This window comes from Pan troglodytes, chromosome 4, assembly GCF_028858775.2.
Source record: "Pan troglodytes isolate AG18354 chromosome 4, NHGRI_mPanTro3-v2.0_pri, whole genome shotgun sequence".
Classification (NCBI taxonomy): Eukaryota; Metazoa; Chordata; class Mammalia; order Primates; family Hominidae; genus Pan; species Pan troglodytes.
In genome coordinates, this window is record NC_072402.2 from 79202456 (window position 1) to 79219279 (window position 16824).

General features: G+C 41.9%; 1 protein-coding gene across 2 annotated transcripts in view; it reads left to right on the forward strand.

The window, feature by feature from the left end:
* Positions 1-16824, forward strand: part of ADAMTS12 (ADAM metallopeptidase with thrombospondin type 1 motif 12) — a 371361-nt gene that overhangs the window by 320354 nt on the left and 34183 nt on the right. For both annotated transcript variants that reach the window (XM_016953471.3, XM_016953472.4), the window contains exon 20: positions 13324-13476. In XM_016953471.3, coding sequence (XP_016808960.3) covers positions 13324-13476 — 153 coding nt within the window. The remainder of the gene's footprint in view (positions 1-13323; positions 13477-16824) is intronic.

The following is a 16824-nucleotide window of genomic DNA, read 5'->3' on the forward strand; positions in this document are numbered from 1 at the left end:
TTCCAATTTCATCCATGTCCCTACAAAGGACATGAACTCATCATTTTTATGACTGCATAGTATTCCATGGTGTATATATGCCACATTTTCTTAATCCAATCTATCATTGTTGGACATTTGGGTTGGTTCCAAGTCTTTGCTATTGTGAATAGTGCCACACTAAACATACGTGTGCATGTGTCTTTATAGCAGCATGATTTATAGTCCTTTGGGTATATACCCAGTAATGGGATTGCTGGGTCAAATGGTATTTCTAGTTCTAGATCCCTGAGGAATCGCCACACTGACTTCCACAATGGTTGAACTAGTTTACAGTCCCACCAACAGTGTAAAAGTGTTCCTATTTCTCCACATCCTCTCCAGCACCTGTTGTTTCCTGACTTTTTAATGATAGCCATTCTAACTGGTGTGAGATGGTATCTCATTGTGGTTTTGATTTGCATTTGTCTGATGGCCAGTGATGATGAGCATTTTTTAATGTGTCTTTTGGCTGCATAAATGTCTTCTTTTGAGAAGTATCTGCTCATATCCTTTGCCCACTTTTTGATGGGGTTGTTTGTTTTTTTCTTGTAAATTTGTTTGAGTTCATTGTAGATTCTGGATATTAGCCCTTTGTCAGATGAGTAGGTTGCAAAAATTTTCTCCCATTTTGTAGGTTGCCTGTTCACTCTGATGGTAGTTTCTTTTGCTGTGCAGAAGCTCTTTAGTTTAATTAGATCCCATTTGTCAATTTTGGCTTTTGTTGCCATTGCTTTTGGTGTTTTAGACATGAAGTCCTTGCCCATGCCTATGTCCTGAATGGTAATGCCTAGGTTTTGTTCTAGGGTTTTTATGGTTTTAGGTCTAACATGTAAGTCTTTAATCCATCTTGAATTAATTTTTGTATAAGGTGTAAGGAAGGGATCAAGTTTCAGCTTTCTACATATGGCTAGCCAGTTTTCCCAGCACCATTTATTAAATAGGGAATCCTTTCCTGCTTGTTTTTCTCAGGTTTGTCAAAGATCAGATAGTTGTAGATATGTGGCATTATTTCTGAGGGCTCTGTTCTGTTCCATTGATCTATGTCTCTGTTTTGGTACCAGTACCATGCTGTTTTGATTACTGTAGCCTTGTAGTATAGTTTGAAGTCAGGTAGCGTGATGCCTCCGGCTTTGTTCTTTTGGCTTAGGGTTGACTTGGTGATGTGGGCTCTTTTTTGGTTCCATATGAACTTTAAAGTAGTTTTTTCCAATTCTGTGAAGAAAGTCATTGCTAGCTTGATGGGGATGGCATTGAATTTATATATTACCTTAGGCAGTATGGCCATTTTCACGATATTGATTCTTCCTACCCATGAGCATGGAATCTTCTTCCATTTCTTTGTATCCTGTTTTATTTCATTGAGCAGTGGTTTGTAGTTCTCCTTGAAGAGGTCCTTCAGGTCCCTTGTAAGTTGGATTCCTAGGTATTTTATTCTCTTTGAAGCAATTGTGAATGGGAGTTCACTCATGATTTGGCTCTCTGTTTGTCCGTTATTGGTGTATAAGAATGCTTGTGATTTTTGTACATTGATTTTGTATCCTGAGACTTTGCTGAAGTTGCTTATCAGCTTAAGGAGATTTTGGGCTGAGACAATGGGGTTTTCTAGATATACAATCATGTCGTCTGCAAACAGGGACAATTTGACTTCCTCTTTTCCTAATTGAATACCCTTTGTTTCCTTCTCCTGCCTAATTGCCCTGGCCAGAACTTCCAACACTATGTTGAATAGGAGTGGCGAGAGAGGGCATCCCTGTCTTGTGCCAGTTTTCAAAGGGAATGCTTCCAGTTTTTGCCCATTCAGTATGATATTGGCTGTGGGTTTGTCATAGATAGCTCTTATTATTTTGAGATACGTCCCATCAATACCTAATTTATTGAGAGTTTTTAGCATGAAGCGTTGTTGAATTTTGTCAAAGGCCTTTTTTGGATCTATTGAGATAATCATGTGGTTTTTGTCTTTGGTTCTGTTTATATGCTGGATTACATTTATTGATTTGCGTATATTGAACCAGCCTTGCATCCCAGGGATGAAGCCCACTTGATCATGGTGGATAAGCTTTTTGATATGCTGCTGGATTCAGTTTGCCAGTATTTTATTGAGGATTTTTGCATCAATGTTCATCAAGGATATTGGTCTAAAATTCTCTTTTTTTGTTGTGTCTCTGCCAGGCTTTGGTATCAGGATGATGCTGGCCTCATAAAATGAGTTAGGGAGGATTCCCTCTTTTTCTATTGATTGGAATAGTTTCAGAAGGAATGGTACCAGTTCCTCCTTGTACCTCTGGTAGAATTCAGCTGTGAATCCATCTGGTCCTGGACTCTTTTTGGTTGGTAAGCTATTGATTATTGCCACAATTTCAGCTCCTGTTATTGGTCTATTCAGAGATTCAACTTCTTCCTGGTTTAGTCTTGGGAGAGTGTATGTGTCGAGGAATTTATCCATTTCTTCTAGATTTTCTAATTTATTTGTGTAGAGGTGTTTGTAGTATTCTCTGATGGTAGTTTATATTTCTGTGGGATCAGTGGTGATATCCCCTGTATCATTTTTTATTGCATCTATTTGATTCTTCTCTCTTTTTTTCTTTATTAGTCTTGCTAGCAGTCTATCAATTTTATTGATCCTTTCAAAAAACCAGCTCCTGGATTCATTAATTTTTTGAAGGGTTTTTTGTGTCTCTATTTCCTTCAGTTCTGCTCTGATTTTAGTTATTTCTTGCCGTCTGCTAGCTTTTGAATGTGTTTGCTCTTGCTTTTCTAGTTCTTTTAATTGTGATGTTAGGGTGTCAATTTTGGATCTTTCCTGCTTTCTCTTGTGGGCATTTAGTGCTATAAATTTCCCTCTACACACTGCTTTGAAATGTGTCCCAGAGATTCTGGTATGTTGTGTCTTTGTTCTCATTGGTTTCAAAGAACATCTTTATTTCTGCCTTCATTTCATTATGTACCCAGTAGTCATTCAGGAGCAGGTTGTTCAGTTTCCATGTAGTTGAGTGGTTTTGAGTGAGTTTCTTAATCCTGAGTTCTAGTTTGATTGCACTGTGGTCTGAGAGATAGTTTGTTATAATTTCTGTTCTTTTACATTTGCTGAGGAGAGCTTTACTTCCAAGTATGTGGTCAATTTTGGAATAGGTGTGGTGTGGTGCTGAAAAAAATGTATATTCTGTTGATTTGGGGTGGAGAGTTCTGTAGATGTCTATTAGGTCCACTTAGTGCAGAGCTGAGTTCAATTCCTGGGTATCCTTGTTAACTTTCTGTCTCGTTGATCTGTCTAATGTTGACAGTGGGGTGTTAAAGTCTCCCATTATTATTGTGTGGGAGTCTAAGTCTCTTTGTAGGTCACTCAGGGCTAGCTTTATGAATCTGGGTGCTCCTGTATTGGGTGCATATATATTTAGGATAGTTAGCTCTTCTTGTTGAATTGATCCCTTTACCATTATGTAATGGCCTTCTTTGTCTCTTTTGATCTTTGTTGGTTTACAGTCTGTTTTATCAGAGACTAGGATTGCAACCCCTGCCTTTTTTTGTTTTCCATTTGCTTGGTAGATCTTCCTCCATCCTTTTATTTTGAGCCTATGTGTGTCTCTGCACGTGAGATGGGTTTCCTGAATACAGCACACTGATGGGTCTTGACTCTTTATCCAATTTGCCAGTCTGTGTCTTTTAATTGGAGCATTTAGTCCATTTACATTTAAAGTTAATATTGTTATATGTGAATTTGATCCTGTCATTATGATGTTAGCTGGTTATTTTGCTTGTTAGTTGATGCAGTTTCTTCCTAAATCTCGATGGTCTTTACATTTTGGCATGATTTTGCTGCAGCTGGTACCGGTTGTGCCTTTCCATGTTTAGCGCTTCCTTCAGGAGCTCTTTTAGGGCAGGCCTGGTGGTGACAAAATCTCTCAGCATTTGCTTGTCTGTAAAGGATTTTATTTCTCCTTCACTTATGAAGCTTAGTTTGGCTGGATATGAAATTCTGGGTTGAAAATTCTTTTCTTTAAGAATGTTGAATATTGGCCCCCACTCTCTTCTGGCTTGTAGAGTTTCTGCCGAGAGATCCACTGTTAGTCTGATGGGCTTCCCTTTGTGGGTAACCCGACCTTTCTCTCTGGCTCCCCTTAACATTTTTTCCTTCATTTCAACTTTGGTGAATCTGACAATTACGTGACTTGGAGTTGCTCTTCTCAAGGAGTATCTTTGTGGTGTTCTCTGTATTTCCTGAATCTGAACGTTGGCCTGCCTTGCTAGATTGGGGAAGTTCTCCTGGATAATATCCTGCAGAGTGTTTTCCAACTTGTTTCCATTCTCCCCGTCACTTTCAGGTACACCAATCAGAGGCAGATTTGGTCTTTTCACATAGTCCCATATTTCTTGGAAGCTTTGTTTGTTCCTTTTTATTCTTTTTTCTCTAAACTTCCCTTCTTGCTTCATTTCATTCATTTCGTCTTCCATCACTGATACCCTTTCTTCCAGTTGATCACATCAGCTCCTGAGGCTTCTGCATTCTTCACGTAGTTCTTGAGCCTTGGCTTTCAGCTCCATCAGCTCCTTTAAGCACTTCTCTATATTGGTTATTCTAGTTATACATTCGTCTAAATTTTTTTCAAAGTTTTCAACTTCTTTGCCTTTGGTTTGAATTTCCTCCTGTAGCTCAGAGTAGTTTGATCGTCTGAAGCCTTCTTCTCTCAACTCATCAAAATCATTCTCCATCCAGCTTTGTTCCATTGCTGGTGAGGAACTGCATTCCTTTGGAGGAGGAGACGCACTGTGCTTTTTAGAGTTTCCAGTTTTTCTGCTCTGTTTTTTCCCCATCTTTGTGGTTTTATCTACTTTTGGTCTTTGATGATGGTGATGTACAGATGGGTTTTTGGTGTGGATGTCCTTTCTGTTTGTTAGTTTTCCTTCTAACAGACAGGACCCTCAGCTGCAGGTCTGTTGGAGTTTGCTAGAGGTCCACTCCAGACCCGTTTGCCTGGGTATCAGCAGCGGTGTCTGCAGAACCGTGGATTTTCGTGATCCGCGAATGCTGCTGTCTGATCGTTCCTCTGGAAGTTTTGTCTCAGAGGAGTACCCGGCCGTGTGAGGTGTCAGTCTGCCCCTACTGGGGGGTACCTCCCAGTTAGGCTGCTCGGGGAACAGGGGTCAGGGACCCACTTGAGGAGGCAGTCTGCCCGTTCTCAGATCTCCAGCTGCGTGCTGGGAGAATGACTGCTCTCTTCAGAGCTGTCAGCCCGGGACATTTAAGTCTGCAGAGGTTACTGCTATTTTTTTGTTTGTCTGTGCCCTGCCCCCAGAAGTGGAGCCTACAGAGGTAGGCAGGCCTCCTTGAGCTGTGGTGGGCTCCACCCAGTTCGAGCTTCCTGGCTGCTTTGTTTACCTAAGCGAGCCTGGGCAATGGCAGGTGCCCCTCCCCCAGCCTTGCTGCCGCCTTGCAGTTTGATCTCAGACTGCTGTGCTAGCAATCAGCAAGACTCCGTGGGCGTAGGACCCTCCAAGGCATGTGCGGGATATAATCTCCTGGTGCGCCATTTCCTAAGCCCGTCGGAAAAGTGCAGTATTCAGGTGGGAGTGGCCTGATTTTCCAGGTGCCATCTGTCACCCCTTTCCTTGACCAGGAAAGGGAACTCCCTGACCCCTTGTGCTTCCCGAGTGAGGCAATACCTCGCCCTGCTTTGGCTGGTGCACGGTGCGCTGCACCCACTGTCCTGCGCCCACTTTCTGGCACTCCCTAGTGAGATGAACCCGGTACCTCAGATGGAAATGCAGAAATCACCCGTCTTCTGCGTTGCTCACGCTGGGAGCTGTAGACCGGAGCTGTTCCTATTCGGCCATCTTGGCTCCATAGTCTCTTATTTTTTCCTTTTCATGGTCCTGATGAGTAGGTAAGTGTCTCACTGATACTGACTTACAAATAGAAAAAGAGATTTGTAACAGTTAACTGATTTCTCTGAAGACACAATTGGATGATGAACCTTCTATCTCTTCCCACTCTGATCTGCTATCTCTCTGGTGGATTTTAGCACCAATTGACAATTTAACTATATAAAATTCTTTTATATAAATTAATCAACATCATTGGTAATGGAATTGACTACAAGCAATAAATAGGTAAATTCAAACCACCTCCAAAATTTCTTGCATCAAATACTATAATTGCTTGCATTTGAGCTATGTTTTCGCTTTGATTTATGTTTGATTTCTAAAATGAGTTATCACATTTTCTGTCATCTTATCTCCATTTAGAGGTAAAGAATTCAGCTTCAGAGGTAGAAAAGATTTTCATGCTTACAGTAAGCCAATTTGTTGAAGGAAGGAGATGAATGGGTCTTATGACTCCTGACATTTTAGTCCTGTTTCTTTCCTAATCAGTTTCTTTCCTAAACATGCATCAGGCTTTACAAGCATGATTTTACGCTAATGAGCATAAATTCTCTCATTTAATCTTTACCACAGTCCCAGGAGATTGGTAGTATTTTCCCTATTGTAGAGGCAAGGAAACCGAAGCTGAGAGAATTTAAGTAGCTGGCCAGAATCGTACATACCTGTGAGCTACGGGGACTTGAACTCAGACAGATGGACTTCAGAACCCATGACCCCTGGCTCTGCAAGTCAGAAAATATTACCATCCTCTGTGTCTTTGATTTTATTTATTTCTTCTTTGGTCATATTACATATGAAAATAATGCCAGTTATGTGGTGACCTTGGGTATACAGATGAGAAAATGACATAGTTCACAAGAAAGTTCTTTAAAATAACATTGAGGCCACTCATGGTTACTTTGAGTTCACCTGGGCAAATTGTCCCTCTATTACCACAGTGGATCCAGGCTAGATGTTTTGAAACAAAATGGATCTGTTTAGGTGTTTTTGAAGTGATAGTGTTCGGATTCCCCCAAAGGCAGTCCAGCTACTTGTGCTTCAGCATGCCCTACAGAATGAGGATGCGGAGGGAACATTGGGGAGAGGCACCTGCCAGTACCTTTCAAACAGTACTGTCAAGATATATATTTTCTTCCTAAATCATGGTATCCCTAAAGGGCAGATAAGCAGGCCTACTGTCTTCTTCTGTCGACATAGTTTAGACAGTGTGTGGCTTCTGTGGACTGAAAACAAAGAAAACAAGTGGTAGAAGTGGAGGCTACTAATTAATTTGTATTTTGATATTTAGTTAATGGCAATAAGGTCTGAAAGCACCTACAATTAATGACACTGTAGGCCATGAGAATAAGACAGCCTAGGTCAAACAGAATATGAAAGAGTAGGCGATAAAAGGCATACGTGTAGGATTGATATCAGAACAATTAAAATATGAATGACGTGTGTGTGTGCATATGTAATTAGAAATCACACTTGCCTACACTCACACACATTAGGAAGGCTAGGCTTCTGTTACAAATAAAGCCCAACAAGTAATGTCTCACCAGAAGAGGTGTTGACTTCTCAGTCACAAGGCAATACAAGGTGATGATTCCAGTCTGCAGTGCTGATGGTAGAGGATGGTGCAGTCATTTGGGAACCCAGGCTAACAATGGCTCTACCATCTTCCCATCATCAAATTTGCCCTGGGGTCACCATCCCAGTCAATCAGAAAGGGAAAAGGGCATAGAGGCACTCCTGCAGGAAGTTGTATGCTCCAAGCCTTGAAGTGGAACAAAACACTTCTGCCTACATTCCGTTGTCTAGAACTAGGTCTCATGGCCAAACCAAACTCAAGGAAACTGGGAAATGCAACCCAATTATGTGCCCAGAAGAAGAAAAAGGATTATGGTGAATATCTAGCACTCTCTGCCACTGACTGTAGGTAGCCTATTCTGAAGCAATGAGGATTTTGACCTATTGGGAGGTTATTGCAATAGTCCAGGTGAGGCATGAGAACTATAAGAAGAATATTCAGGATGAAGAGGGAAAAATATATCTAATATATATTTGAACTTAAAATCAGGGTTTGTAAATAATTGGATATGGGGAATGAAGAAGAGAGAGGAGAAGAGAAGGAGTCCGTCACTGACTCATTGACTTTTTTTGAGACAGGGTCTCACTCTGTCACCCAGGTCGGAGTGCAGTGGTTTGATGATAGTTCATCACAATCCTGAACTCCTGAGCTCAAGCAAGTCTTCCCACCTAAGTCTCCTGAGTAGATAGGAACAGGTGCCAACCACTGCACCTAGATAATTTTTTTATTATTTTTTGCAGAGATGGGAGTCTTGCTATGTTGACCAGGCTAGTCTGGAACTCCTGGCCTCAAGCAAAATTCTGCCTCAGCCTCCCAAAGTGCTGAGATTATTGGCATGAACCACTATTCAATTTGGGTTTTGGCTATTCCATTTGAACTGACTGTCATTGACTATTCAATTTGAATCAACTGTTAAATTTGAATTTTCATTGTCTGCTGGGTGGTGCTCCTATGAACTGAAATTGTCTCTAAAAACAAAATGGTTGTATGATGACCCAGATATTCATTTTTTTCCCCATCCTGTTAACTTTTCATTCATCACCAAAACCCAGAGCAGTTGTGGAATTATGGAATTTAAATGTGTTTTAATTATTTTGTCTTGAGAATATTTAATACATGTTAATTAATTGATAAATGTTAATTGATTTAACGAGACATTACTATATCCATGCAAATTAAGCCAAAATGAAGTACGCATCAACTATGATTACTGTTTGAGCTCAAAGGTTAATTAACACGTTTTGATTATAGTAAATCAAGATACAAAGAATTAATTCTATCTCAAACGTCATTATTTGACTTTGACAGAAATAAATGGTCTTATTGAACACATTATAGCTCACCAAAAAAAAAAAAAAAAAAACAAAAAACTGGCAACTGTGGTGGAACGATTAACAGCTATTAATTCCTGGCAGTTTGGCTAGAAAAAGAATATTGGCTCAGATTCTAGAGTTTTCAAAGCTGTAAGGACTATTACTAGAATAGAGCTCCGCATTTGGCAAGAGTCCCCCCTCATGACAGGGCCTGGTGCCTGCTCTCTTTGTGCATGTTTTGAGAGAAAATGTTTAATAAATAGAACTGAAGGCCAGAGCGGTGGCTCATGCCTGTAATCCCAGCACTCTGGGAGGCTGAGGCAGGTGGATCACTTGAGGTCAGGAGTTTGAGACCAGTCTGGCCAACATGGCAAAACACTTTCTACAAAAAATATATAAAAATTAGACGTGGTGGCGCATGCCTGTAGTCCCAGCTACTCGGGAGCCTGAAGCATGAGAAACACTTGAATCCGGGAGGCAGAGGTTGCAGTGAGCCAAATTTGAGCCACTGCACTCCAGCCTGGGTGACAGAGTGACACCCTGTCTCAAAATAATATATAATAATAATAAATAACTGTCAGAGAGGGTCAGGGTTCAGAATGAAAACTCTGAGTTTTGAGTTCCTCACTGTCCCTGATTTTTATTTCTGCCTATTCCTGAAGCTATTTATTTGGGATTGCCTCTCTCCATAATGAGTCACTTATCTCCCAATCACCACAACTTAGAGCCCGTAGAATCACCATTGATATCAATTTGCCTCTGTCCTACAAAAAAGAAAAAAATTGTAATAGTTTTTCAAGTCAGTATCACCTCATCATTCCTGTCCTCTCCTCTTTATGTCCTCTGTTAGTGTAAGACCCAGTGGTTTCTAATCTGATGGTAGGAGGAATTTACAGATGAAGGAGGATGCTTTTGTTTGTTACAACAATGTGGGGAAGGGGCGGCAACTAGCATTGAATGTCTGAGAGGCATGAATGATAAAAGTCCCATGACATTCAGGAAAGTCCCTTATAAGGAAGAATTGTTGAGTCCCAAATGCCAATGGTGCCCAATAGATGAGAGTGAAGGACCTGGGTTACCACTCCTGCTTAGAACACCTGCCCTTGCATCCTTGCTGGTCTACATACCTCCAGCCACTCCCTTCTCCTATCTTTTCCACACACTGTTGCACAAGACATGAGACTGCCAAATTCATCCTCCAAAAAGCTATTCTAATCATTCCAAACTCCTGCTCATAAGTCTTTGATATCTCCTCATTTCACACTTATTCAGATAAAATCTACTGCAACCCAATATCCAACAGCCTTCCTAGGCTTACATAATCAAGCTTTCAAAACATACTGCCTCCTACTTTTCTTCATCCATGCTAAGCTTCAACAGCTCAGTTGCTTTAAACCTCCTGCCTGTCCCAGTTTGGTGTCTCTATTCATGCTGGTTCCTCTCCCTGGAATTTCCTTCCCCTTCTCCTCTGCCCTTTTAAATCCTATCTGTTCAGGATCAAGCTTTGAGTCTGATCTTGCACAAAGCTTTTCCTGATCCCTAAAACAGGAAGTGATTTCTAAAGTTCCTTGGGTGTGATCTGAAATCGCTCTTGCAATGTCCTCCTGCCTTCTGGCCTGTGGGAGGCTGTCCACAGCCCCACTGGACACAGCACATTCCTTTAATTGTGTTTTCAAATATTAAGTAATTGATGTAAAAGCTGAGCTAACACTGTAAGTAGGTGTAAACCTTGAAGCCAGACTTTCTGGGGTTTAGTCCTGACTCAGTAAATTACCAGCTGTATGTCCTCACTCTACCTCATTTCCCTCATCTATGAAATGAGGATGATGATAATGCCCAACTTATATGACTTAGGAGATAAAAGGAATAACTATATGTAAGGTACTCAGAAGAGTGTCGGGCACATAGGAAGTACTCAGTAAGTGTTTGCTCTGATCCATATTTACAAAACTGAGAACTTCAGTGCTATGCAGTGTGCATGGGTATGGCTTTTATTTTGATAGAGACTCACCTCTCATTGAATTGCCTCATCATTCAGTCAGATCCCTTGGGCCAGTCAGTTAACTGTAAACTGTGTGGTCGTGTAAAATAGAAGTGACAGCATAATTTTCCACAGCATTTCAGAGCAGTGTTCATATGGTGCTGATGTGAACCCCAGCATCAGTTCTGGTTCTGAACACCTGGATACTGACCTTTGACTTGGTTAGTCAGTCGCCACAGGGTCACTAGGTGTAATGAGCCCTCATCCTCCAGCAGGCCAGCCCAGGTTTAGTTTCATAGCAGAGGCAGGGGTCCAAGAGCAAGAATGGAAAGCACCAACTCTTGAGAACTGGAACAGCATATCCACTGCATTCTGTTGGCCAAGACAAGTCACAAGGACAGCCCTGATTCAAGAGCTGGAGAAATAAATTCCACCTCTGGATGACAGAAGCTGCAAAGTCCCCTTGCAAAGAGCATGGGTTTAAGGAAGTATGAACGATGCAGGCCATTAGTGCTATCAATCTATAGTACTTCAGCTGTTATCTCTATTACCTAGATACATAATATGATACAAAGAAGAAAGTGGTAGAAACTTAACAAAAGCAACAAATCCTAAAGAATTATAAGGAGGAGAATATATTACCTCTATAAATGACTCACTTGGAAAAGATGATGTAGTAGAAAATAATTTCTACTTTTCTCTTTCTGTGATCTACAGATTATCTACCTAAGAACTCTATTATGTTATATATGTGTTATAACACAAGAACGTGCACAAAATGAAACATAAAATTATATGGAGAGTGAAGGCCAGGCATGGTGACTCATGCCTGTAATCCCAGCACTTTGGGAGGCCAAGGAGGGCAGATCACCTGAGGTCAGGAGTTTGAGACCAGCCTGGTCAATATGGTGAAGCCCTGTCTCTACTAAATATACAAAAGTTAGCTAGGTGTGGTGGCACACACCTGTAATTCCAGCTAGTTGGCTGGCTGGGGCAGTAGAATTGCTTGAACTTGGGAGGCAGAAGTTGCAGTGAGCCAAGAACATGCCACTACACTCCAGCCTGGGCTACAGGGTGAGACTCCATCCCAAAAAAAAAAAAAAATTATATGGAGAGTGAAGTTACAGCAAGAGAAACTTAAGTCTGGTCTTTATTTACAGCCTATCAAAAGAAACCTTCAAGCATGTCATAGATGGAACTTCCACCCTGTCTTTTTTTTTAGTTCAGCACTTTGTTTTGCTCATCCAGAAACAGCCCCTTTTAGTGAGGATGAGCAGGGGAGAGGGGATGCAAGAAAAATCAGTTACAGGAAAGAATCAGGCACACAAAAGGGAACAAATTTTGTGATGGACATTTTCATGGTTTTCAAAGTGACCCCCCGCTAAACCTGAGATATTTAAGAATTATAAACAAACAAAAACACTTTGAGGGGAATGAGCTGTATGTGTGGCAAAGGTGACTGAGTTCTTCACCACCAGTGGATTGAGGGATGAAAAGCATCATGCTGTAACATCTTTCTAACTCCGAGTGTGATCTGAGGACCAACAGCATCAGCAGCACCTGGGAGCTTGCTAAAAGGCACAATCACCTCCCCTCCCCAGACCTACTGAATCAGAATCTGCATTTAGCAAGGTCCCCAGGTGATTCATATGGTCCCTAAAGTTTGAGGAGCACTACTGTAACAAATATTGTCCTGGGTTTTAGAGACAGAAAACCTTTTGGGCAGGTCAGCTCTCAAAGCCTGTTTCTTCATCTACACCATAATGATACCAGTCTACAACTCAGGTTTGTCATGGAGAGAAATAGGTGAGATAGTATCATTCAGTGTTAGGGAGGAGAGGCAAGGGGCAGACACCTGGACCTGACATCCACTCTGAACAGCATTGGTAGGAAATGTGGCAGCTTGCCTGCAGCCCCCTGGGCAATCATGCCAAGATAATTAATTTTGTTTTCTTTTGAGACAGGATCTCACCCTGGCACCTAGGCTGGAGTGCAGTGGTGCAATCATAGCTCACTGCAGCTTCATATTCCCAGGTTCAAGCAGTCCTAGCAACTCAGCCTCCTAAGTAGCTGGGAATGCAAGTATACACCACCACACCTGGCTAATTTTTAAATTTCTTTAGAGATGGGTTCTCCCTATGTTGCCCAGGTGATCTCAAACTCCTGGGCTCAAAGGATCCTCCTGCCTCAGCCTCCCATAGTGTTGGGATTAAAGGCATGAGCCACTGCCCCTGGCCTGCCAGGATAAGTTTTAAAGGGAAGCAAATTTCCATTTGCATTGAATTTTCCTTCTACATGCAAGTCAGAGTTTCTCAACCGTGGCTGTTTTTTAAAATAAGCTGGGGAATTATTTTTAATACTGAGCATCCCCGGGTCCTACCCCAAGAGATTCAGATTAATTTGTGTGAGTGGGGTGCCCCAAGTGTTGGTAATTTTTAAAAAGCTCTGTGGGCAATGTTAGCAAACGGGGCTGAGAACTGACTCCAGGATCCCAGTGATGGGGCATGTGTGAGAAGGTGACACTCAGCCTCTGTCATCTCTCTTCTTCCCTGCTACAGTGCTCCACCACATGTGGCCTGGGGGCCTACTGGAGAAGGGTGGAGTGCAGCACCCAGATGGATTCTGACTGCGCGGCCATCCAGAGACCTGACCCTGCAAAAAGATGCCACCTCCGTCCCTGTGCTGGCTGGAAAGTGGGAAACTGGAGCAAGGTAACTTATCAGGCTTGGCAGAGTCTTGGAGGTAGAGAAGGTGGGGATGGGTTGGAAAGGGAATCTTATATAAGCACTTGCTAAAGTCGTTTTTTTTTTTTCTTTTTCTTAATTAAACTTCTAGGGTACATGTGCACAACGTTCAGGTTTGTTACGTATGTATACATGTGCCATGTTGGTGTGCTGCACCCATTAACTCGTCATTTACATTAGGTATATCTCCTAATGCTATCCCTCCCCCCTCCCCCCACTCCACAACAGGCCCTGGTGTGTGATGTTCCCCTTCCTGTGTCCATGTGTTCTCATTGTTTAATTCCCACCTATGAGTGAGAACATGCGGTGTTTGGTTTTTTTCCTTGTGATAGTTTGCTGATAATAATGGTTTCCAGCTTCATCCATGTCCCTACAAAGGACATGCACTTATCATTTTTTATGGCTGCATAGTATTCCATGGTGTACATGTGCCACATTTTCTTAATCCAGTCTATCATTGCTGGACATTTGGGTTGGTTCCAAGTCTTTGCTTTGTGAGTAGTGCCGCAATAAACATACATGTGCATGTGTCTTCATAGCAGCATGATTTATATTCCTTTGGGTATATACCCAGTAATGGATGGCTGGGTCAAATGGTATTTCTAGTTCTAGATCCCTGAGGAATCGCCACACTGACTTCCACAATGGTTGAACTAGTTTACAGTCCCACCAACAGTGTTTTTTTTCTACCTTTCTGCTGCCCTTTTACCTCTTGTAAAATCAGGGATGAGCAAATCATGGGCATTACCATAGGCCAACTTCAAGTTACACAAAAGTCTTAGAAGTACAGAGTTTTTATTAACCCACATGTGGTAACCCACCTGTCCTTTCTCTTACAAGATAAACCAGAAAAGTTAAGTTTGGGTTATTAATTGCTTCTCCAGCATGCAATGCTATTTCTATATTACTTCAATTTAGCATTTTAATGAATAATCCTATATTATCACGGATATAATTAAATCATGAATCACCTGTGCTTTACAAAGCGAATATATGGTTTAATCTTCCAGACCCAAAATGAAACAAAAGCTGAGATATAAAGAATAATTTGTTCTTTAAAAGTGTACTCCCTGCACTGATCTTCTTATTTATTTTTATTTTTATTTTTTTGAGATGGAGTCTCACTTTGTCACCCAGGCTGAAATGCAATGGCGTGATCTTGGCCCACTGCAACCTCTGCCTCCCGGGTTCAAGCGATTCTTGTGCCTTAACCTCCGAGTAGCTGGGATTACAGGCATGCACCACCATACCAGGCTGATTTTTGTATTTTTAGTAGAGATGGGGTTTCACCATGTTGGCCAGGCTGGTCTCGAACTCCTGACCTCAAGTGGTCCGCCTGCCTTGGCCTTCCAAAGTGCTGAGATTGCAGGCGTAAGCCACCACACCCAGCCATACTGATCTTTTTAAAGTGCAATTTTACCATCTTTGCTAATCTTACTGTGATTACTCATTTTGCTGTGCTGTCTCCATAGTTCCTTGTGAAAAGAATGTATCAGGTTTTCAGATTAGTTAGCCTTGGTGCTTTGAGACACTAACTAGGCCTGATCTGCTTGTCACGCTGGACTAGGGCTTAGCCAGCTCTTGGGGGATAATTCAGGGCTATAAGGCACTGGTCAGTGGTAAGATTGAGGGCCAGTTGGCAGGTAGGGAGTACAGAGGTGTGAGCTGTGCATATACCTGTTTGCCATACATGATCAACCCTAGGAAGCCTGGTGGGCCCCTGTCTTCTTTCCAGGGAGCTGGTTCCTCTTGATAGCTGAGACACAGGAGAAAGGAAAAGAAAGAGCTACCCAAGAGGTTTAGGGAAGCTGATGTCACCTCTAGACATTTGTTTCTTCATCTAGCGAAGAGCTCATGTCCCCAGACAGACAGGACCCAGAGGTGTTGCAATGGGCATTTCTGTCTCTGGTTCTCCTGGCAGACTTACCATCAGACAGGAACATGGGAGGCTACTGTCTGATGGTCGGTCTTTAGGACCCTTTCCCAAAGCAAGGCTCTGGTCTTTGGAAGAGAGGGGTTGTGAGGCTACTCCTTGAGAAAATTACCACCTTCTTTCTCTTTCTATATAATTTTTCTTTCAAGAATCGATACTGGTCTTTTTTATTTCTCTTCCAACTCACAACAAACTCAGGATCTGAAAAGGACTGAAAGTTTGGCTACAACTTCTCTTCCATATCCAGAGAAATCTCAAGAAACATCTCATATCCCTGAGCTTGCCAAATGTTGACCAAGTCCTAAAGTTCCACTTTCCTGTCACTGGGAATAATCATTTCATTGGAAATTACATGACTCATGAAAAGGAAAGATGTGTGAAATAGCTTGTGTTTTGAAAAGGTCAGCTCCAGCCTGAGGGAGTCTAGCCAGTGCAAACCCTGGATGAAAGATTAGCAAGCTCATCTCTGGGGTCCGGCCTCCTAAGGAAAGCCTGGCTTGACTCCTTGCCTGGCCTATAGGGTCTCTCATGCCCCTCTCTCTCTCTCTTTCATGGCCTTTAGGGTTGCAGATATATTGATTAATCTCTGTAGTGCCCTGAGTGGTTTTGTAGGAGTTATTTCTGACACATCATCAAATTCAGCTAGAATGAGGTAACTACTATATCTAAAATATAATCCTCAAAATTACTGTGTTCCTACCAGTAAAGAAAGTGTGTCTTTTATTAGATAATAGATAGACCTTATATCAAAGATGCTATTTAACTACTGATGGTCAGTTGCCCTGATTTTTGTTTTTTCTGACCACTATTACGGGTATTGCATACATCAGCAGTCCCTAACCTTTTTGTCACTAGAGACCAGTTTTGTGATCTCTACAAAATTCTTTTTCCACAGACTGGGGGAATGGTTTGGGGATGATTCAAGCACATTACATTTATTGTGCACTTTATTTCTATTATTATTACATTGTCATATATAATGAAATAATTATAAAACTCACCATAATGTAGAATCAGTTGGAGCCCTGAGCTTGTTTTCCTGCAACTAGATGGTCCTATCTAGGGGTGATGGGAGACAGTGACAGATCATCAGGCACTAGATTTTCATAAGAAGTGTGCAACCTATATCCCTCGCATGCACAGTTCACAATAGGCTTTGCATTCCTATGAGAATCTAATGCTGCTGCTGATCTGATAGGAGGTCGAGCTCAGGCAGTAATGTGAGCAATGGGGAGCAGCTGTAAATACAGATAAAGCTTTGCTTGCTCGCCCGATGCTCACCTCCTGCTGTGCAGCCTGGTTCCTAACAGGCTGATATATAACAGACTGGGGGATTGGGGATCCCTGGCATACATGGCTTGTCTTTCCTAGAGATATTAACT